Source organism: Seriola dumerili, unplaced genomic scaffold (assembly GCF_002260705.1).
Source record: "Seriola dumerili isolate Sdu_G_001 unplaced genomic scaffold, Sdu_1.0 BDQW01000242.1, whole genome shotgun sequence".
Classification (NCBI taxonomy): Eukaryota; Metazoa; Chordata; class Actinopteri; order Carangiformes; family Carangidae; genus Seriola; species Seriola dumerili.
Window position 1 is genome coordinate 1785645 of NW_019174497.1, and position 24692 is coordinate 1810336.

The window sequence follows — 24692 nt, forward strand, 5'->3', positions numbered from 1 at the left end:
ACTCGGGGGTGTGAATGAGCGGAGGACTCACGGCTGGTTGGAGAGCTGGTGACAAACACTCTGGATTTGTCCCTCCAACAAGCCGATCAATAACCTGCCGGACACTCACTCCAACATCTTAACATTCCTCAGCAGCGTTTATCCTCGAAAGTAACGGGATCCGCTGCCGTTTCAGGAGAGATCGGGAAGTGGCCGGACAAAGGACACAGAGAGCACGGTTCATCGCTGAATGTTCACGGAACGGGGCTGGTGTTTTGCGAACACTGCTGTTGCTGCTGCACGGACCGGGCCGTGGAGCCACAAAGCGAAGAGGATGACAGCACAAGTCAAAGAGTCCGCGCGCCACAAAGGAGGGCAAAGCAGGACGCGTGTGTGCAGAGAAGCAAATGCCCTAGATCTGTATGATATCTGAGTTACTCTGTCACTCAGGCTCTTTTCACGCTGTTTCGGGTAACAGTGTCTGAACCCACACCTGGAAAAACAAAGAGAATGCGTTCAGTGGCAGCACATCTCCATGCGTAAATGGAGACGCATCTGTGCGTATTCACTGTGCTTTTTCATTATGCCTACAATAAATGATGTTTGTTTTGTCACTAACTCATGTCCTGTCCCATGACCACACTGGTATAGATGCATTATAGACTTCCTCATACTTCATATCTGCCATGAGTGATGGCGATGACTGCAGAATCTGACAGTACCTGTGCGCAGAGCAGCACTCGTGAAAAAAGCCTCGGCGCACTGGATCGCAATGGTTATGTGAAAACATGTGTCATCCCACTGTGCCGTGACCGAGACTACGAGTCGTGGGTGAGGCTAATGTTCACAAAAATATGGAGTTCCCAGAGACTCCGGAGTGCGGTGTGTGTGGGGTCGCTTTCGGTTTTTCTCGCTCTGTTGGTCAAATGTGCAGACTGGAGAGCTGAAGCCAGCAGCAGCAGCAGCAGCAGCAGCGCTGACAACACACTCTCGCATTCATCGTCTCCCTTTCACTTCGTTACAGGCTGCGCGGCGGAGCTGTTACAAACTTGCTGGAGTGTGGTTTCGCCATTGTTCACCCTCCTATGTGCCTTCTTTTGGGTCGGTGTGTACTTAATCCGCTGTGGGGTTCTAATCCAGACCGCCCTATCCCTCCTAACCGTGTGCCACCTGGGCGAAGCAGCGGCGTGGTCTCTCCTGGACGGGACAGATGAGCAGCTGTTTTCATTCACGACAGCGGCAGTGGTCGTGCTCGTATGCGTGGCCACCGGCGCACTCATGGTAGCACGGCTGAATCAGGGCATATCTGTGATCGTTTTCATCAGCATAATCAGGACTATTTCACTCTTCTCACTACACAAAGTCAGGGCCACTTGGAGACCGTACGTAGCGTACCTGGTTGGAGTGCTGGGCATCCTGCTGGCGAGGTATGCTGACAAGCTCCTTCCCAACCAAGGGAGACACAAGGAGGGCTGCACCCCCGTGACTGGAGCCAGGGAAGAGATCCCTGTATTTAAAAGGCGCAGGAGGTCCAGTTCTGTGATAGCGTCAGACATGGCACACAGTCAGTCCAACAGTAAGTCACATCGCCGGACCTCTCTGCCATGCATCCAGAGGGACCAGGTAAGAAGTTTCTGTCCCATTCAACTTTTCTATTTCTGGCTTGTTTTCTTCTTCCAATGACGAGTTTTATGTTTGAGACGAGAAAGGAGGGCGCAGTGCAATGTCAATGAAGTGAGGACCGTTGGACTCTTATTAGAATAGAGTATTATTTTAGTATTATTATTAAGCTATTATTATTATTATTACTGTTTAGATATGCTATTAATATTGCAGGCTACATAGCTTTTAGAAATGTCCTGTAAGTGATATGTATAGTGAGTCACCTACACATTATTGTTATTATTGTTATTATTGTTATTATTAGGTCTATTGTTATTATTATTATTATTATTACGTCTATTATTATTATTATTATTATTATTGTTATTATTATGTCTATTATTATTATTATGTGTTTACTTGTGGTGATTGTGTTTTAGGTTGCAGTGTGTGTATTACACTTTGCTTGGTTGTGTTTTGATCTTGATCAGTTGTTATTGCTCTGATCTGCACAGATCATTTTTGGACTCATATCTGGAGCCATTTGTAGCTATTGGCTGGAAAATATGCAATTATAACAATTTACAATATTTTTTTCTAATTTATCGTCACAGTGACATTGTTTATATAATGCCTCAAGATTTCTTTTTTCTTAAATAAAATTGATACCCATTCAAGTGAATGGGAAAGTGGTTTTGGACCCCACTCTATGTTATCCTCGTCTAAAATGATCAGTTTCACCACATTTTCCCTTGAAGACCTTGCATCCATCAGATCAAGGTGATGCTTTATTATACAGTATAGATGCAGTTGTAACTGTCTTTTGTCATTTGAAAATGAAGAACCAGATTTGGTATTTTGGTGCTAAACGGATGCTATTTCAGAAACAGTGCTTTCAAGTGCTGATGAGAAAGGGAAGCTGAGGATACAATGACAGTGATTCATCTCATCACTAGTTATTTATGTCAAACATTTTCCCCTAGATGATCTCTGAGCCTGTGCCACAAAACTGACAAATGCATTTTATCTTTCTGTTCTGGGCTTTAATGCCACTTGTTTCACATTGCTCATCGGGGCTTGTTGTCCTTAAACCCCGGGAATGTAGCAGCCCTGGCTGTTAAACCTCCTCTGATAGTGCAACACATGCATACCTGTGTTAAGAGGAGATGGGAGGCTTCACTCAACCAAAGTCATCTCAGCTCCTCAGCCCTCCTTATGGAAAATCAATGAGCATGCTGAGCATGTGAATGGGAAACAGATTTTTGCAGTGATCAAAGCTCTCGTTGTGACCTGTGAGTGCGGTTAGGTTGGGAGATGAGAGGCTGCACTGTCGGCCCAGCCACTTGAAAGATGCCCTGAGCTCTCAGGGCTAGTTAGCGTTGTCGTGTGCTTGTTTGTTTTTCTTTGTGGTCACACACACACCTACACACACACACACACACACACACACACACACACACACACACACACACACACACACACACACACACACACACACACACAGTTATGCACATGCACAAATTGGATATGAAAAGACTCTTATATTTTACAGTTTACACTGATTTAGGTTTGATGTCTCAGCTGAAGCTTATTCAAGTGTCAATCTTTATTAATTTGATATTCAGCCATTGCTTTGCTGCAGTAATGGAGTGAGAATGTATCTGTGTTTTTGAATGAGTGATGAGCTGGAAAATGACTGGCTCTATAGTTTACACTTAATAATAACTGTATGGCTACAAACAAGCATGTGTACATGTAATTTCACACTTCTGTGTCTTAAAGAGAAATGTTGTAATCATGGAAAGAAAAAGATACTTTTTCAGTCATACAAATATATATATATATATATATATATATAAAGAAAACAGTACATTCAGTATACATTGTTGTTTATATATATTTTTGCATTAAATAATGAAGTTATACCTTCCATCTATGATCTCACACTATGATCAAGCATTAAAAACAAGAGGGAAACAGTATATTGGTGAAAGTAAAAAAACAAACAAAAACAAATTCTGATATTTTTCCCACTTCACACAGTCGTATTTTCATTATAGTAAGAGTGAACATAGGCATTACACAACCAAGCTGTAATAAAATCACTTCTTTTCAGCAAAAGCAGTTCACTATTTCAAAGACAGCAAATGTGTAAAAGACAGAAGAGGGCGGACACCATTACATTTAGATTCAGACTCCATTACTATACGAGATTCAAGATGGAGTTAGTTAGAGAACAATAAAAACAGCCCTAAAATCAAGACATTAGTCGTTAACAGCTTGATGGAACTATGGCAATAAACACGTCGTGGTCTGCTTCAGAAATTTTTTTCTTGCACTGATGTCCCAATAAAAGCCGAGCTGAATGGAAGGACCAGACCAAACAGACAATATCATGCAAAGATGCAAACATTTCCCACATCTCTGACTCTCCTGTGCCCTCACACCTCGACCAGGCTGGAGCCCTCTGCTGAGAGATGATCTCTATTACATGTTTTTGTTGTGGTATATTAAGACAGCAGTGCTCACACTGTCCTGATAGTGTATGAAAGTAACATTGAACATATAATAGATTTTTTGCAACAAAGCCTGAGTCTATCTTTCCCGCACGGCTGGTGGCTGTGCTAAGCAGTTGACCAGTCACGGCTTGCCTGTAATTGAGACACACATGGCGTACATATGCTGTCTTAACCGTGTCTTGTCTGTGTGGTCTGTAATGTGTAAACAAGCCCATGCTGACCCACACTAGTCATCACCTCGCTCACAAGGGGCTCTGGTCTCCCTAAGGGGGGTCAAACACTCGTTTGGGAGGGGCCACAATGAAACCATCACACGGTGACAGGAACAGGGGAGATGCCAGACAGCATGAAGTGTCCAACTGACTCTGCCTGGAGGAGCAAACATAGGTTTCTTGCACGGAAGCGTCGAGGGCCACAATTTTCCAGGTAGCGCTTCTTAACTAGATGACCTGAAGAGTCAGAGTGATGTTTTAACAATCCTGTGTAATAGAGTTACGACATTTGAAAGAAGCAGTAAGAGAGGCGTGACAAAGAGTAGATCTGCACTTTGTTGACCTGATGATGTTTGCATTAGTGCTGTGCGTCTGAAGTGTTTGATGGATAGTGTCAGGTTGGATGGAGGATTACAGTTGATGCTGAACTTAGAGTCTTATATAAAGGACCTTCAGAATGATAGTCACTGTGTAAAAACTGTTTATTCGGAAAATAAATAGAGCAAAGAGAAATCCCTCCGTCTCTTTGTCCTCACAAGCTTTAAAGCTGCCATGTTGCCCCTTGCCGCTCTGCCAAAGCCACGCTCCTAGGCTATGCTTCAGTCTGCACAACTGTAGATTTAATAAACAGCCATTTGCCCTCCTTTTGATTACAAATTGGCTGCCAGCATCTATCAGTTCACTAAGTAGGTGGATTTCGCAACGCTGGGGTCATCCTCCCCATCATGGGCGTAATAAAAGAAAGTCATTATCAGCTGATCTGATAGCGGTTAGCAGGGGCCTCTGTGGGATAGCTCTGCTTCTCGGGTTAATACAAAATGACAGGCCGGTCTTCTGTATTTCAGCTGGGATATTGAACTGGAGGAAGAGGTGTGGACTTGTGGTGTGGATCGCTTTTCACAGCGTGTAAGGAAATTTGAGTCCAAGGCTCTCCTGCTGCAGACATCAGCACTGTCATGGAACTTTCTCTCCTCACAAGAAGAGGAAAGCAGTCTGCCATGTTGCCACCAGACATGGAGTCTTTTCAACTAAACCTCTACCTGAGCTGCAAAGTTTGACCGGAAGCCGATTGCTGATTGGGCAGGGAGGGGAGTGGACATTAGCGAGTCGCTTCTGCTTTTCAGACGATTCTCTTTGCGAGGTGTTGGAAGCACCTCCCTCTTCTGTCGGTGACTCCACCCCTCTCCACAGCGCTCTGCTCTCTGTCCTTTCACTGACACCAACACAAATATTATCCCAACCAGAGGAGGAAATTCTTTCTTAACTTGGATGATAAAGATATTCTTGAAATCTATGATAATGACTTCCTGTGGAATGGGATCCAAACACAATTACTGTTGCTGTTGTAAATGTTTCCTGGTACTCTATTTTTGCTACACCGTCCATAATTGAATTGTGTTTTGCATGGTGGAGGTTGTTGATAGCCTGTAGGGCAGTGATTTACCAGTGGGCCACTGCGCACTCTCATCCCAAACAGCTTGTTTGTATTCTAAACACATAGCCTCGTGGGATATGATGTTTTTTTTTTTTTTTGCTGTTGTTTTTTTTTTTTTACTTTTATTTTTTTACTTTTTTTTTTCTTTTGACTGGACTGGCCTCTGGGTTAGAAACGGTCTGATTGAAAGCCTCCCGCTGCATTTGGAAAGGAAGCTGATATCAGCATGGGGTTGTGTGTCTTGTGATTGGGTGATCCACTTCACACTTTCAATCCTCATTCAGTCCCAGTGTATTAGCTGCGCTGTTCGTGTGTGAGGAGGCGAGGGGTGGAGGAATTGGGGTAGGAATGAAAGTAGGTCATTCGAGGTTTTGTTTAGTAGCCAGGCAAAACAGCAGGCTTACTCTTACCCCCCTGAACGGTGGAAGAGTCTTGCATTTGACTGATGCAGTGTAGCAACGTTTAGCGTCCTTGTGCTCCAGATTTGTATGTGTTACCTCTGCCATGTTGGCTACCCAGCGTGAAGCCACATTACACCGAGTTTTGTCCTGTGGCGGCATAAACAGGAGTTCCTTGCCCACATTTTTTTTTGTCTCACCAAACTGACAAGTTCTGCACTGTTCTGCGATAACCAGCTACCAGCTGTGTACAGCATAATTTGGGTTCATTACAACCTGGGTTTTATTTTCATAGTTTTGGCAATGGTTTCAATCTGTTATGATAACATTGTACTCGCCAAAATAATTGTTAAGATTTTGAAACAGCAACAACGCTACACAAAGTCTGAGGGAGGAGGCAAGAAATCAGACAGTTCGAGACATTGTAAACAAACCGACAGTTTAGCCAAATTCTGTAAAACCACTTCATTTAGGGTTAAAACCAAAAGTGTGAGCTGCTAATAATCCTTCATTGAAAAATGTAATGCCTTTACATTGACTCCAAGAGCCACAAAGATTATTCAAAAAGATGTTTTGATCCCAGTTGCATCTTTATCAGGTGTTTTTTTTTTTTCTTTGACCTGTTGAAGAGCCGACTGGGATCTAAATGTAAACCCTGATGCGTGTGTATAATTACACCTCTTCATTAATCCCTCGTTGCACAGTATGTCAAAGTTGAACCAAAAAGTCATCTATAAACTGTGATTGTTTACAACAGACAATATGGGTCATAATTTTACCATTTACCTTTGTGACTAACTAAAGGAAGAGTTCAACATTTTGGGAAATGCATTTATTGATATTCTGATTGATTAGCTTAGTTTATCATAAAGACTGGCTACAGCCTGACTCTGCTCTGATTTCTGCCCCTGCTGGTTGGTAGATTTTTTTGGACAGGACCTGGTTAGGTCTTTCCCACAGCTTTCAGTCCTTATGCTAAGCTAAGCTACTTGGCTGCTGGCCGTAGCCTTATATTCAGCATCCAGTCATGAGAATGGTATCAAACTGAAACTGAAAAGGCGCAATTCCCAAAAAGTACTACAACTGTTCCTCTTAAACCTTTATGACCACTTGCTGCTTATTGCCGCACCTATGCTCTTTCTGGTGATGTTACCGTTTTCTCAGAAATTCATTGGGTGAGAACAATGTTACTATTACCAACAGCAATGATAGCCAAACTAAGAAAATAAGACCCCAGTTGTAATAAAGTGGAATTATCCTTTAAACTCTACATTACATGGCTCATGCATCTGTGTCCAATTCTCTCATTACCTTCAGTTACAGCAACAAGAGTAGCTCATATCCTGATTCTTGCCCCGCGTCTCTGATCACCTAAGCCAACCAAACCAGAGGTCCAGGACTAAGTGTAGTACCCCTCATCCTCCTCTTCCCTTCCCCTGGCACGACCACGATCTGGCTCCCTACTGATTACCATGGAAATTATGGAAGGACGTCTGTGTGAGCATGTGTGTGCATGTAAGCGAGTGTGTGTGTGTGTTGCCAGCAGCTTGATGGCTGCCAGCTGCTGCAGGCTGAGAGGTTGAATCCGCTCGGAGAAACACGGAGGGGCCTCAAACCACAGACACAACCCAACGCAGCTGGAACTGCTAGACAGGCACAGGCCTTCAGTCCTGACACACAGCACACATATTAACACCTCAGGATCCTAATAACGGCCTCTTATTTGAATAGAATGGTAGAATCTGAAGTGAATTATGGATTTTTTATTTTTTTTGTGCGTGTTGAAGGGTAGATTACACGCTGTACTTTCTTCTGCTGTCTGTTCTAGACTAAGGCAATTATGTCACTCAAGTTTTCTGTGTTACCATAAGAGACCGACTATTTCAGTGATGGAGGTGAACAGAATGTTCCTGGCACAAATGTGTGTATGCGTACAGTATGTGTGCGTGTGCACGAGTGTGTTTGTGTGTGTGAGGAAAAGATAGAGAAAGAGAGCGAGACAGGAGTGTGTGTGTGTGTGTGTGTGTGTGTGTGTGTGTGTGTGTGTGTGTGTGTGTGTGTGTGTGTGTGTGTGTGAAGAACTGGATGCTCTTGCATATGCGCATATGTTAGGTGTATGTAGGTGTATGTTAGGTGTATGGGTGAATCGGGCTGGGTACTGTTTGAAATGTATGTAGCCAATATGATACCTGAGTTTATGGACTGTTATTATAGGAATACATTTGTTGATAATCTCTGTTTTTCTACAGAACCCTTTTTTTGTTTTGCAGAAGCCAAACTTCTGAAGTTGTCAAAACACAATCGGCTATATAGGCAGTGTCAGAGATGGTTTTTTTTGTTGGGGCAGGTTGGGGGGGCTTCATTAGGGGCTATAGGTGCAGATGTGTGGCATTTTAAGGTCAATTTCAAGTATCTTATGTGTACTACAAACAATTCTGACTACTATTAACACTTGTAACGTATTATTTATTAATGATAACAATCGCAGTTTTATCAAAGAACATTTGTAAATCAATAATAATACTCAGCACTCCGATAGGGATAGACAGAATAACACAGAAACATCATCTCAACAACCAAACAACACAAACAGTAAATGGCTACAAAACGTTGCAACTTTAGTGGCCTTGAGTGCTTATTCCAGCTCCAAATGATGTCTGTGCTGGTTGTGAAATTCTTACAGTGGATACTTCTTCTGGACTGATCACTAAGGTCCTCCCCTTGGCTGCTGAAATCACTAACAGTGACTGTTTCCAGGAGCGAGCAGCACCAGAAGAAGTACTGTAGCCTGTCACAGGCAGTACCAGCATCCAAATAAAGTGTATGTCAAACTCCACCTCCTCATTAGTGCTAGCTGCTGTTAGTGCTTCCTATTAGCAGTAATTGAGATTTGACTAAATGAAATATCTGATTGAAGAATTCAGTCTGAAGAAAACAGTCACATCACCTTTGGTTTTGGCTTTCATTTCTATTTAACCTCTTGAAGGGCGTTTTCAATCACACGACAACCCCACCTTTTATAAGAGAGTTCTAGTACTGATACCAATATACTTTTGTTGATAATTTACTTACTTTACTAGAAATATGAACTTTGTTTTCTGCCAAACCCTTTTTTTTAATTTGCAAAAGAAGCCAAACCCCCCAATGTCTAAATACAAGTAATCATACAAGAGATTCCCCTGAATATAATACAGTCTAAATTTGGTAAAATTAAAAAAATCATTTGAATCAGAAATATATGATCAAAGAAAAAAGAATTTTGCCAAGTATCCATTGCTAACTTTCAGTACACGACAGTTTTTGATATCTACGGTAACAACACATTTCGGTCAGTACCAAAAAGGACTGAAGTTCGATTCCCAGCTCTATGCACGAAACAAGCACTTATGTGTGTGCACTGCTGAAGCAATGTTTTCTCTCTTTAAAGGATGGGCAGGTTGATAGGTACCAGTTACATATCCGGTACGGCAGCACATCACTTTGGGGAACTGAACGCAACACGTTTGGCTTTCATCTCTATTTATCCTCTTAAAGGCCCTTTTCAATCACACGAGGAGCCCACATTTAAGACAGTGATCCCTTACATGAGGGGACATTCCTGCTCTTGCCCCGCTGCTGAATGAACTGGAATGTGCAGGTTGAGCAGACCCTGAAGGACAGGCCTGTGGGTTCATTCACCCAGCCCTCCCCTTCCTGGCCCTCCTCTCCCCGTACACCCTGACCTGAGCCAACACCACCATCCTGGGCTGTCACCAGGTGTGCAGCTGGCCTCTGCCGAATGAATAGACACTCTCACATCGCCCCGGGAAGTGTGTGCTAGAGTGTGTATGTGTGCATGTTTGTGAGAGAGAGAGGTAGAAGCGGAGAGTTGGGGGGAGTGTGGCCCTAGATGTAAATAGCTGCAGTCAGTAGAATGTGTGAAAAACAAATGGAAGAAACAACTGTTAATTTCCCCCCTCAGAGTGTGCATGTGCACATTTGGGACAGCGGGGTCCCAAAAATTGATCTCATGGCTTTTGATGGGTGTCCGGGTTCAGAGAGGAAGTGCAGCTAATCCCTCAGGTCCAGTCTGGCCATGTTAGAAACAGAGCAGGCCACAGTCGCTGCTGCTGCTGCCATGATTCATTTAACAAGCAGGAACATTTTGAACCCTTCTGACTGAGGCTGTCCTATAAATCCAAACATAGTCAGCTATTAATTGATTATACATTTCAGGAGCATGACAAAGGAGGCTGTTTTTACTGATGGTTTACTTATTGTTTATAGTAATCCTCTGCCTGGTTGGACACATATGGCTACAACTGGACAGGCTACTGCATATTTTTTATTTGATTCAATATGTTCATGCAGTACAAATTTTCTCCGAAACATCACAACCTCATAATTTCACCACAGGACTGTTGCACATTATTTCCTTCACTTAAGAAACAGAAGTAATGTAAAAATACTCCATTAAAGGTCATGCATTCAAAATATTATTAAAGTGAAAGTACAGATGTTTTGTCGGCGAACTATACTTGTTACGTAGCATAATGGCCCCTGTCAGAGTTTTATAGTATATACAATATACTATATTATATTATACAATAATTATAACTAATTCATAAACATTTAAGAAGCATTTTTATGTTATATCTTGTCAAGGTTGAGCTCATTTTACAATTTATTATTTACTCTAAGGCAGTTTAATCTGTCACAACACGTTATACTTTATAAACTGATCCCATTTTTTTGTATGCAAATCTTTATCAGCAAAGTAACTATAAGGCTTTCAATTAAATGCAGTGGAGTGAAAAGTATAATAATCCCCTCTGAAATGTAAAATGGAAGGACTCAAGTACAGTAAGTACAGTATTTGAGTGTATTTAGTTATGTTCCACCGCTGCAAAGTACAAGCAGTTATATTCTTTTAACCGTTTTAGAAGACAATCCTTCTGAGCCCAGATTTCCTTGTATTTCCTTGTCACATCTTATCCATAAACTTTGCTTTACTGATCGAATTCCTGGCATAAACGTAGGTATCACGGGTAGAGATCTAACTTTGGAATAATATCCTTTGCACTTTAATGTTATGAGGTTCAGTCAGTGAGCTGCATGTCTGTCTAGCTCCATGGCGTGGTGCGAGGAAATGTGTTATTGTAACCTCTGCCTGGTGAGCCCTCCCCGTCCGTCCAGCCCGCTGCCTCACTGGCTCGCCATGAGCCTGTCTGTCCCTGCAGCCAACAAGGCCTCTGCTGTTCCCTGCTCAATGCTATGTTTTACTCTCTAAATATGTTAGAGAAAAAAAAAAATCTGTCTGTACATCTGTCTGTCAGTCGGGTTATTTCACCCCTTTCAGGGGCGAGAGTCTTAGGGTTTGGGTTAAGGGCTGTTTTCACACAGTCACTTTCAATTAGTCAAATATTAAAAGCGCAATGTATAGGTGTAGTCCTGTGCTGAATTTGCATGATGGTATACAGTGTCTATATGATTTACATTTTTATTGACACACCGTATATGAACAAATACCAATGCTGGAATTCTGGTAATGACGCTGAGTTTAACAGCGTGGATCCATTTTTGCACCACTTTGGTCACATTTCTGAATCCACTCTGCAAACAGAAACCGCTAATGGTCAGCTCAAGGAAATGAGTTATTTTTATCAATTAAAAATAGCAATAACTGGGAAAAGAAGTCAACAAGCAGCCAGCCGTTTTTATTTTTTAAAGACTTTTTTGCTCTGTGATTCTAGTGTTTACCATTTATCTGGATTTGTCAGCCTTATTCCTGGTATACAGATTAGAATTTTGTTGAAGTTTGTGCCTGATTACTTATTAATGTAGGACATTAGAAAAAGTTTAGAGGAACTTTTTTCCTTTCAGTGTGTTAGTGTGCGTGGTAAATATTTAATTTTATTTTTAAAGTGAATGTCGTCTGAAGTTGACAGTCATTTGTTAGGTACATTGTGAGGACAAGACATTCAAAAGACCCAGAGATATGCAGCTAGAGTTCAGCTAGATGCTATATTTCAGTCTGAAAGAGTGACTCTCTGCTCAGTTGTTAGATGAAGGCAGCAGCTACGGTTTGCCCTCAGTCCATTCTCCCAAATCTCTGCTAAGGCCCTTGGCTTTTTGTCCATGAGGCGGTTCATAAAATGGTGATCCCTTCCACTGCTACACTACTACTTCTCCATACACTGTAACCACCTGCTAACACACACACACACACACACACGCACTGTTCAGCAAACTGGCTAAGCAAGGTCTCATTGATTTGTTGCTGCTATGCTCTGCATTGCCTGGAGACACTAAACGATGTCAGGGTTGACGTGTTTGTGTGTAGGTGACTTCCGTTTATACTAGGCCACAATCGATGGCTATGAACAGCAGGCTCTTCCGTGTGTGCGTGTGTGTGTGTGTGTTTGTGGTCAGACAAGTCCTTTGTCGTGGAAATAGTGCGCTGTTGGGTCCAAGCACCCCTTCCTGCCCACGATAGCCTAGCTAACGGGCTAATTGCTTTATGGAGCACAAGCCAACCCTGATCCATGGACGCTGGTTCACGTCATGTCTTTGCCTGGAAAACAAGAAGTGAGAAAGGACACGCCATGACAACATGTGAGCCACGTTGATAAGACGCATGGCATTGTTCCAGAAAACTTCAAATGAATCCCCATCCGCAGCCCTTCATCTGCACAGATAACACATAGCCACATGCCATGTGTATTTCTGGGAAGTCTCTCTGTGTAGTAAAGTGAAAATGGGACTCACAACAATGTGATCAGGGCTAGAACAGGCATACTGGGCCTTTATTTTAACGGTTATGTGCCTGGGGCTGCCTCAGGTTTCTCTCTCCACACTCTCTCTCTCCATAATGTTTTCCATTAGCCGCTGTTCCATTCATAGTCTCGCTGATCCCTGTGTTGTCTCCTTCGGGACTGGACAGCTTAAATGAAATCTCCATATCTACTGTAGCAGACACCTCCTCTCTTCTCTTCTCTTCTCTTCTCTTCTCTTCTCTTCTCTTCTCTTCTCTTCTCTTCTCTTCTCACTTTTGACACTTGAAAGAGTCTAGTCAGATCCTCAGACTTGAGGCAGTTCAGCCTCAGATCCTGGATCACAATGATGACTCTTAGACCACATTGCAGGTCCGTTCCTTTATAAAGCAGAACTACTGACATTGTCTGTAATACTATTCCTTACTGGTCTCCTGTTTGAGCTAATATGAAAACGCGTGTTGACATTTTTTATTGTGTGTTTTTTCCTCCGAGGATAATCAACCCTTCACCTTGTGTCTTGCTGTCATGGTCAGGCCCACTTCAGTGTTGAGATTTAAGAATTGTGAGAGGTTTGGCAGGTGATTCATCAAGGCTTTGGAGAGAGCGTTTCCATTGTAAGGACGAGGAATGGCATGTGGTGGTTTTGGCAAAACTCCACAAACTGGAGAGGCAGAAGGACTTTTGACGTCATCGGGAAACGTGACCCACTTCTCAAGAGGCGAGGAGCCTTGGGCTGGTTGAGCAGATGTTCCACAGATGAGCCTGTGTGCAGGCACACACACACACACACACGCACACACATACGAACCATTTCTGTACACTTTCTACTCTGCCTTTATTTTCCAATAAAATACCCGCAGAAAAAGATTTGACGGCAGAGGAACTTTAGCCGGATCTCATTTGGGTTTGTGGTTGCGCACAGGCGTGAACTGATGTGGTTGCCAGCTCGTGCGCCGGCAGGAGAGGTAAAGCATGACAAAAGGGAGGGTGTCAGCGGGTCATTCAGGTCATACACCCACCAAGCACTTTATTAGGAACACCTGTGCACCTGCTTATTCATGCAGTTATCCAATCAGCCAGTCATGCAGCAGCAGTGAAATGCATAAAATCATTCAGACACAGGTCAGGAGCTTCAGTTAATGTTCACATCAAACATCAGAGTGAGGAAAAAAATGTGATCTCAGTGACTATGGCATGATTGTTGGTGCCAGACGGGCTGAGATTTGAGTATTTCTGAAACTGCTGATCTCCTGGGATTTTCAAAAACAACAGTCTTTATAGTTTACCCAGTTTACCCGGAATGGTGCAAAAAACAAAACAACATTCAGTGAGCAGCAGTTCCGTTGATGAGAGAGGTCAGAGGAGAACAGCCAGACTTGTTGGAGCTGAGAGAAAGACTATGGTAACTCAGATAACCACTCTTTACAACTGTGGTGAGCAGAAAAGCATGTCAGAATGCACAACACGTCGAGGCTTGAGCTACAGCAGCAGAAGACCACGTTGGGTTTCCAGGCCAAGGACAGAAATCTGAGGCTGCAGTGGGCACAGGCTCAACAGAACTGGACAGTTGAAGACTGGAAAAATGTAGCCTGGTCTGATGAATCTGGATTTCTGCTGAGACAAGCAGATGGTAGGGTCAGAATTGGATATCAAGAGCATGAATCCACGGATCCATCCTGCCTTGTGTCAACAGCCCAGGCTCGTGTTGGAGGTGTAATGGTGTGGGGAATCTTTTTTTTTAATGCTTTGAATGCCACTGTCTAAGTATTGTTGGTGTTCCTAATAAAGTGCTTCATGAGTTTTCTCTAAGCCGGTCTGAAAAGTGTCGAGAGCAGCTTCTACAGTATGTCTGTCAGCTACATTGCTTCTGTTATGTAAGGCAGATGTAGGGAAGACAAGGTGATGTTAGGCCTAAGAGAACCGCTAGTTCAGTTCTCCATCCTGCCCATCAGCCAGAGGCAATCTCCTCTTCCTCCTCTCTGCCATCACTCTGGCACTTTCAGACATTACATAAAAGCGTTTCTTTCTGCTCTGTCAGTTCGTTAGACGTGTTACAGTGCAATAGGCTCTCTTTATCCCTCTGCTATTTGTGATTTTAAAGCGGCTATATATAATCACTATTCAATTATAGGATGAAAGATGTTGCTCATAGTTACAGTATGAACGCAGAATTATCACTTGGTCTACAGAGCATTTAGCATCTTTCAGTTTATCGTTTTGGTTTCTAGTCACAGCAGACAGCTGCTCAGCATAAAGCTCTGATAAACCCCCTTTACACTGTCCAGCACCAAACAGCAGACTTTTGGGTCATTTAAAGACCCCCTCCGATTAATCAAGTGTTTTTTTTAATAATACAAGACATATCGTGAGCGAAATAAGCAGTCAACGCCATAACTGAGTATTTCCACCTTGGAACTGCAGTGAACCAATGACAGTGTCATAAAAACTGATTCAGACAGCCAGAGTTTCATATGTCATATAACCTAAGGAACTGACAGCTTGGAGGGACGGGGGGTTGGCAAAACAAACCCAAAACCTTGTTAGTACCAGAGCTGGAGTTCGTATTAGCACAACCACTGACACTGCGTCAGCCACTGCCAGTTACATGCTAAGAAACAACATAAAAAATTAAAGATACTAACTGTGCTAACCATTCTGATACATCTGCTAATCATGAATTTTGGTCACAACACACTCTTCTGAGTCTGGGTGTGATTGAGACTCAGACATGTGGCTCAGACTCTCTGATGTTTCCTCCGCTAACTATCTTGATAGGCATTGCTCCTTCACTGCTCAACCTAGCGCAAGCAGCGATGGTGGGCGGGGCACAAGGCCTGATCCAGAATTTCTCAATGAGGAAGTAAGCGGAGGTGTGTTTCCAGTCCCAGTTTTCTTTTTTTCTTTTTTCACTTTTTATGCAGGAAAACCACATTAAACAAAAACATTCATCATAAGCAGAGTATTTTTTACATACTTCAAAACATGTCTGGAGAGGAACTTTAATTGCCAAAGAGCCAGATATGTTTCCCAGTTGAGGGAGAGCAAAACAGAGGTAAAAGGAGAGTGAATATTGAAATTATAATTGTAACATAAATATGACTCCAATTGAACAATAACGTTACTCTGTGTCTGATTGATGTGTAAATGCCATTTGCTAGCAAGTTTGCCATATCAATATAACGTTGATGTCACTATTGTATTCATTCATTCATCTTATTTTTGCAGCCACCAAGTGGCCAAAAACTCTGCTGCTACAGCTATTTAGCAGCTATTTATTCTTCTGCTTTCTTATCACTTTTTCAGTCAGTCCATCAGTTTGTCATATGCCACCATGTGAATCTGAACTCAGTCCGCTATGTGATTTGATAATGTTTCACTTAATCTGATTTCAGCCTCTAAATCTCATACACACATCACGATTTGTGGTGTAACTGATCTTCTACGTAATTTGTGGTAATGAGGGAAAAAAACTCAGGCATTTCACAATTTCATACTGATTAAATCAAATCCTGTCCGAGCTGCAATCTGAGAGTATTTGTGATTTATGTTTTAACATCACAGGTCTGACTCATTCTCCATATAGATACCTAATTCCAGGGCATTTTCCCTGGAATATTTCTTTGTGATTATTTGGATAACTTTCAAGAGACATTTTTGGATTTCATCTATGTTGCATTTAAGTATATCTGTTCATAATGGGGTCAGAGTATTTCTCCATTTCAAAAAATTGCATTGCTTCACCACCTGCCAAAGCCGCAGCTGGCAGTCAGTTTCCAATTTTTGACAAAAATCTGCCAAACATCCCAGATCTATGGGAAACATCAGCTCATATTGATCTCAGTCATAAGCTTGGGTCTGTGCTATTGATATGTCGATATTGTTTAGTTTATAATCTAGCTCTGTTTTGGCAGCAGCATCCCCTTCATTTGTTGTTTTCCCCTCAGGGAAAAGTCAGAGTCTAATATAGTTTCAGGCAGATGTTGGGGGTCAGGCCTCTTTGTCTCTGTGTTCAGAATTCAGACAAAGTCCAGAAAACAAAATGGTGGCCCCTGCAGTGAGAAGCTTCTCGCACTGTCTATGATGAGCTCATTATTTCTGAAATGTCAGTGGTAATGAAGATTGGTCACCTTCAAGAAGCAACTCAATTTACTGTGATTGAGGTCTTAACGTTTCTCGTCACGCCCAGATCCTTGTGGTTGTGTACTCTGTAGCTGAGGGGCAGTGAGCTGAGAGCAGACCTGACAACATTACATGCTTATAAAGATTATCTCTGCTTCGTTTCACATGCGCCCATATTGTTGTTTGACAGAATGAATGCACTTGGATGTCGAAGAAAATACAAACAGACAACACTTGCACGCACAGCACAGCACAGCACACACACACAAACGCACAGCACACACACACACACACACACACACACACACACACACACACACACACACACCTGTGTAAAGGGGGCCAGAGCCTGTGATGTGATGTTGCCACAGATGTAATAAGCACTCATTCATTTCCACGTTGGCAGAATGTTAAGACTGATTCAGGGGCCGGTAGATGAAAAGGTCAGTGGGCTTGTTTTGAGTGAGTGTAAGATTTCCATCATCACGCCGCACGTTCTACCAGGCCCAGTCCAAACTACACAAACAGTGTCTCTGAAGCCCTTGACAGCCTCCATTCTGCCATTAAGTCAATAATCTGCCCTCTCTCCTCCTCTCTCCTCCCCTCACGACTGACCTGCTGTTAGTTTACGTACTTCCCTTTTTACTTACCCTCAACAACGCTTGTCCAAACAGCAGCATAACTTTCCCCCTTATGTGTTTCCCTTTCTCCCGCCGTGCCATTTTCCACAATTCTTCCACTTTTTCTCAGCTCCCCACTTCCCACCCAGCACCTTTCATTGTTTCCAGACAGTGGTGAAACATATTGAGGGAAATGTGTGGAACGTTAGAGTCTGTTTGCATGGAGCAAGACAGACAGACACACACACACACATACACACACACAGGCACACGCACACTGGCACGCACGCACACACACACACCTGCGCGCGCACACGCACACACACACACACACGCAGTAGGAATTGTTCCAGGAAAGTGGCATCTGTGCAGCCCATTAGACAGGGATTCAGTGGACCTGTGCGGGCCTTTTACATATGGTGGTCAGCTGCTGGAAAGGAACTGGAACGAGAGGTCACTTTTGAGAGAAAACATTAGGGGAGATGATGCATGTTGGACACACACACACACACACACACACAGACGCACACACGCTTTTTCTCTCTTCAAAGTCCTGTAGTGCCCTTCACTGCTGTCCTGGTAGCGTTGCACTGGCCAAGTCGATCATATCCACAGGGCCTGGCTGCAGGTTGCAGCACTACTCTGTGGGCTGCAAATAAACCCCCACTCTCTCTCATATTTGGAGGCTCAACACATTCTTACACTCGTCTCCTCCTGGGTCACTCCTTGAATCATAGGCCCTAAAAAGTTTTACATTTGTTCCAAAGAAGTCTGAGGATCATAAGTAAAGGTTTGTGGGCGTGAGTGAACTCTGAAAGGCCTCTCATCAGTAGCAACACGGTTATTATTGCAGGAAAAAAGTCCAACCTACTGTAGTGATGGCTGAAATGGTTCTCTTGAGTGCAGATCTACCCCCTTGACTTCAGTGAGAGGAGAGGAGCAAGTGAGGAAGGAGAGGGGTGGTAGAGTGAGGGAGTGTTTTGCAAAGGGTTTTGGGAAGTCAAGTATATGGGGGGGGGGGGGGGGGCTTCTCTTCAGACCATGCAGCTGTGATTCATTAGTATATTTGTGTTGCTAGGTCTGAGTTGACTGGACTAAGAATGGACCTAGTCCAGGCCAGGCCAGGCCAGGATACTTCCTACTGGGCCAACCACATATCTTTGAACTTTTCTCACTGTTTTTATTCCAGTGCGCACAGAGACATTCCTATTACATGTGTAAGGCATAAAACATGCTTGTATTGTAATGTATTTATAGCATTTTTTTTTGTTAGAGTCTAGAGAAAAAAACAAATTTTTCTCAATATTCATTTTGAATATTAAAATATGAAGGAAAAAGTACACAAAGCAAAGGAAAACAATCAGGGTTAATTATAAGGACGGCATTTTTAGCATTGAGATTCTGCAGTTTTGGGGCTTTTTCCTTTTCGTTCTACAGTATAATCATCTGTTTGTATATGTTTTCTCAGTCTTTTCTTCAGTCCTCGAACACTGCAGCAGGGATCCAAACAGCTTTATGATGATTCCTCACAAATATTATATGTATGTCTTTATTATTTATTAGATTAGAATAGACATTTTAATTCAACTAGTGAAAATGAGGAAGTTTTTACCACTGTGTGGCTCAGTCTTGTTGAGGCGATCTGGTGTAGTGTCATTGTTTTTATTGTGAGGCAGTGAGTTACTGACAATGGTGATATTACAGTATTTACCTGCACTTCCTCGATTTCTTACACCGGTTAATCAGGGTAGTGATATTATCATCATCATCATATCGCTGACTGATGTAGTTCAGGGAGTAACTTTTTTTTCAACTGTAGTTGATCATGTTCTGCACATGTCCTGTTATTTTTTATGAAAGACATTTGTGCATTATTGTTGAGGAGAAAACTGACTGTTAAATAATCTTAAAAAAGCGAGCGCTCAGAACATGTATTCAAACGTAAAGGCACGGATTAAAACACACAACATTTAACATAACGTCACAGTTTGTAAAGTAAGGTTAGTAGAAGTAGTTCAAGTACCATACATCATTTTACTTCCATGAAATGGGAGTGGATTGCCAATTTAAAACAATATACTACATTCATACATGCAGTAGAAAGCAACATGATTATGTGTAGTGTAATTGTATTTTTCAGAAGTTAGTCAGTAATGAATTACATTTGGAAAGTAACTCAATCACACTATTTCAGATCATGTTCAGAGAGTCTCCCCCGCATTTAAAAGTTAGTCAGAGTCAGGTAATGTTATTAGGGAGAAGTTTTAAAGGAAAATGTTCCTTCTGGGTGGTATGTTGTTGGTCACGGTGATGTTACGAGAGGCTCGGCCCTCTGGGAGGATCCTGCTCGAGCTCTTTTGAATATGTGTTGTGTCAGAGCACCTGGTCAGAGCCTCAGGCAGCGGATATGGCTGCACATGCTGCATGAATATGAGTCTCATTAAGCTCACTGGCCTGCCAGGTGGACTGCAGCTTACTTCAGCACACACACACACACACACACACACACACACACACACACACACACACACACACACACACACACACGGCGCACACACTCACACTGTGATGCATGAATGTATGCATGTGCGCTTGCTAATAAGTGCACAAGTAAGACCCTTTCACACCCTTCACAGGGACGGGCAGAAGGAGGGAGAGCTGTTGGGCTTGTAAGCCTCTAATCACATCAACTCAGATATAGTATCATTGTAACCACATTAGTGATGATGTTGCGTATTGTATATCAGGTTTTGGCCAGAGCTCAGTCACATTTGTGGCAGAGAAGTGACATGGAGCACTTGTCCCAAATGCAATAACTGAACTTGCGTCATGCACATTAAGGACAGTTGAAAACACAGACACTGCAGAGGAAGATGGACTGACGCTGGATAAGGCTTGCGCATGTAATGTTTTCTATGAACAGAGGGAGTGACGGATACATCTGACTGGAGCCCTGCTGCAGTTACAATGTGTCTTCTCTTCAGTGCTCATCTGGCTAAAGTAAAAAAAAAATGTACTTTAAAGATGGGTGAAATAAATTTAAAAAATAATGTGACAATCTGATGGTAAAAATCCCATGTGAGGGGCAACATGAGTGTTTAACCTTTTTTTATTTAATCATTATTACTATTATTTTTACTCACTTAATTAGAGGGAATCTGGTGAATAATTAACAGCTTATTTGCTATTTCTTCCTGTTTTCCTCTTCACTTCCTTTGACCGGAAAATATTCTTAGCTGTGCTCATTGAAAGAAGCTGTCATTCACTGTCTGTAGTGATCAGTGCCTTTTTGTGGCAGTGTGTGGAAACATGAAATTTCAGTGAAAATTTAACCTATTTTCTGCCTTTTTCAGACATGAACCTTGTTATATAAATGTGATGGTAGAGCTCGTGTTACTTTTACATACAAGTTGTGACAGCGGTCTTACAGCACAAGTCTGAATTTAAGGCCTTCACATTAACATGAAGGACACAGCAGTGAAATGTTAAATACACATCTTGTTCGCCTTATTAAGAGCTCTGTGATGCATTGATAACTTCCTGTGTCAGAAATATCAGTTTAGTAACCCCCCCCCCCCCTTTAAAAGTAAGTTTTAAAATCCATCCAGCCACGTGAGGAAACAGCAGTGGCACTGCTCCACTCCCTCCTGCTCACATGAATACTGTGGCTCTTTCCGTAAAGATCCTGTATGAATAAACGTGAACATAAAGGGCTCCCATGTCTGAATGACAAAAACATAGATGTTTATCAAAATAGCATATGTTACAGCTGTCTTATTTGTTTTAATTTTGTGCTCTGTGTATCAGAGAACATTAATTTTCTTGACACCAGAGATTCACAGTTGATGTTATAGGTGAAAACACAGTTAATATGATCACAGCTGAAACTACTGGAGCCAGTCTGGGCTTTTGGGGTTCTGGTGACTCTCACCGTCTGTCTGGACTCACCTAATGGTCTTTGTGATGGGAATGCATACGGCCTTAGTAATGGAGTCTGGATCACATGTTTGTCTCGGCATACTCTTCTCTGATAGGCCAGTGGTTCTTAATTACCAGAGTGACTGTTTATCCACACTGTTTGCCTGGATCCTTATCAGCCCTAACAGTGTTTTAACTCCCAGTGGAGAATGTGTGGGAGACGGCGAGAGGAAGTGTGCGTGTGTATGTGTGTGTGTGTGTGTGTGTGTGTGTGTGTGTGTGTGTGTGTGTGTGTGTGTGTGTGTGTGATGTGACGCACAATAGTGTACATGTCAGTGTGCATGTTTGATGTACTTTGTCAGACATGGGTCAGAGTGTGTGGAATGCAGAACACGCAGATTATGCCAGTGATATCCTGGCCCCTCGTTGTGACGACGTAGAGCTGGACTTGTGGGCTGCAGTCACCGAGGCGACGCTCATGTTGAGGTTTTAGTGCTGAGCGATGAGTGTTCAAGTAATTGCCTCATTCCTCAGCACCGAGGTTATCTAGCAAACGTTGAGTTTGCACGTTTTATATTCCAAATCAGGAGCCCTTGTAAAATTGTGCTGATTTTACTGAGTCTGGATTGTAAAAATGTTCGTACAGTGTATCATCAGTCTGCATTTTATTTAAGGTGGCGCTACTCGAATGAGTTGGCACTGTGTGTGTATATACAAGTGTGTATCCATATGCTTTTGTTTGTACATCTAGTGAGTATGTGTGTGTGTGAGTGCGCGTGCATATGCAAGCATGTGTGTAACCTGAGCTCTGGCCATCTCCCTGCATGTGAGTAATGGTCCCTGTTTTATTGGCCCGCTCCTCAACAGACTCTATGAGTAATCACATAATGCCTGCTCTGACGTCAGAGCTGTTACCATGGTAACACAGTGCTCCCCACTCTGGGGAGGTGCATTCATTTTTTTTCCTTTCCCCCACATCTTGTCCTATGTGCGCTCAAAGCTCTGGCTCCGGATGGAGACATTACTCCTCGAGCTAAAATCTCCTCCCCCTAATCTATAGTTTCACAATGGGCTCGTATGATTAGAGCCCCGGACTTTGCTCTCTTTTACCTTCCACTTCTTTTTTTTTCATTACATCCCCATCTCTCTACGTCTCACTCTGAGCCTCTCTCTCTCTTACTTCACTGTCCCTATTTTAGTCATCCTCTGCCTCTTCTTGCCCCCTGGCTCCATCTCTTTCATGATTAGCCCCCATTTTATTCTCTGTCCTCTCCCTTCCCCTCTCCTTTCTTCTCATCTCCAAACTCTGTAATGCCCGAAAAACCACCTCTCCTATTTCCATGCCAGATGTATTCATTTTTCTCCCTGCCTTTCATGCACTGTTGAATTCCACTGAACAGCCGACCCCTCTCTTCTCTACAGGTTCTCCCTCTGTACCGTTTTGCCTTTTCCTCTCTGTTTCCTTGCTCTGTTGAGAGGACAGGCATGGATGAAACGGAAACATACTCTCTTCTGTATCTGCGTCTACATAAGATTCATACAGCTCCAGCCTTCCCGAGGGAGCCAGAGGAAGCTCAGGTTTAGTTTCTAACTAAATTGATAAAGAAATATCATGAAAAATGACCTTTTTTTTTACTGTTGCACAAGTGTACAGATAGTGAGCTTCACTTTAAGTCAGTTACATTTGGATGTGCCTCTGCAATAACCAGTGTACTGTATGTGTAATTCAGAATAACACAAAAGCTTTTTAAGCACGATATCCAAAATCTATCAGAGTTCCGCAAAGTCTGACTTTTTCCAAGCCTGAAAACCATCAAAATGTCAATAATCAGGCCAGCCTCAGTCTCTAGCTAGCAGCGGCCAGTCTGTCTGGCTAGCCAAACACTCACATAGTGAAGCTCACATAATGGCTCTGTGTTATGTCTGTTGTCATTGCTCAGAGAGGCCGGGGCTGAAAGCATTACACTGCCTATTTCCAACCCATTTCCTCCCCCTATTCAAAGTGGTGTATCGCTGCTAAGGGAAGGGGTATTGCTGTTTCCCAAACCGAGCAGTGATCCACCACCGCCCCTCCATCACTCACCCAGTCACGAGTGTGATTGGTGGGTAGCAATGAAGACTGACTGCTTGTCTGGGTGACGTGTTTGGGTCGGGAGCAGGACCGCTGTAATAGACTCTGTGTCTCTGGCTAATCAACAGGGCTCGGCTCGCACAGGCGTCCGTCTTCATTTTCCAATCAATTAGACCCCAGTGGAAAACAGGCCGTGTGACACAGGTGCATGTGTGTGTGTGTGTGTGTGTGTGTGTGTGTGTGTGTGTGTGTGTGTGTGTGTGTGTGTGTGTGTGTGTTTGTGTGTGTGTTTCTCTGTAGATGTGGGGCCGTGTGTGTGAGAGAGGAAAAAGAGGCAGACAGAGGAAGCATGAGGGGTTGTTCATGAGTGTGTGTGATTCTGTGCGGTTTGCCAGAACTGCAGCCCTACCAGATGATGGCCATAAAAAAAACAAAAAAAAAATGCCGCCTTACAGCTCAGCCTCGAGTTACGGCTGGGTTTCTGGCTGACTTGGCCTTGCCTTTCAGAGGCCCAGGGACAGACACAGCCATGCACATTAGTGCGTTGTTGCATGTGACTGGAGTTTTGACCCGAGACCCTGGGAGCATTATCGAACCATAACCCAATGAGCCACAGTTGAGGGCGTAATTGCCTGAGGCCTGGCCCATCCTGCCAACACAGGTCCCCTGGTTGCTCACATTTTAGCGTGGCACTGCCAGCTCAGCAGAGGGATCGAACCTAGTCAAGGACAAGGACAAGGTGAGCGCTGGAGCCAAAGGGGCTGGATTTACACTCACCCTTGCTTTGCAAAGAGGATGTTCAAAATACGACTTCAAGCAAGAACGTTTGGAAACATTCGGCACAGGGGGAAACTGCTGGCCCGACTCTGTCTGCCCAGCAGCTTCTCTAAACTCACTAATTAACACATTACATCTCATTTGTTTAATCCATACAAAAACCAGACTGGGGGCTAGTTCCAGTCTGTATGCTAAGCTAAGCTAGCCTTCCCTTGGCTGTAGCTTTAACAGCCATTTACAGTACGAGAGCGGTATTGATCAACTACTTTATCCCTCAGAAAGAAAGC

The 24692-nt window shown here is 43.1% G+C and overlaps 1 protein-coding gene across 1 annotated transcript in view; it reads left to right on the forward strand.

Moving 5' to 3' along the window:
- The first annotated feature begins 672 nt into the window (after nt 1-672).
- Nucleotides 673-24692, forward strand: part of LOC111229761 (cGMP-inhibited 3',5'-cyclic phosphodiesterase A-like) — a 69565-nt gene continuing 45545 nt past the window's right edge. Inside the window, exon 1 of the mRNA XM_022756231.1 lies at nt 673-1602. Within this exon, the coding sequence (XP_022611952.1) occupies nt 673-1602 (930 nt within the window). The remainder of the gene's footprint in view (nt 1603-24692) is intronic.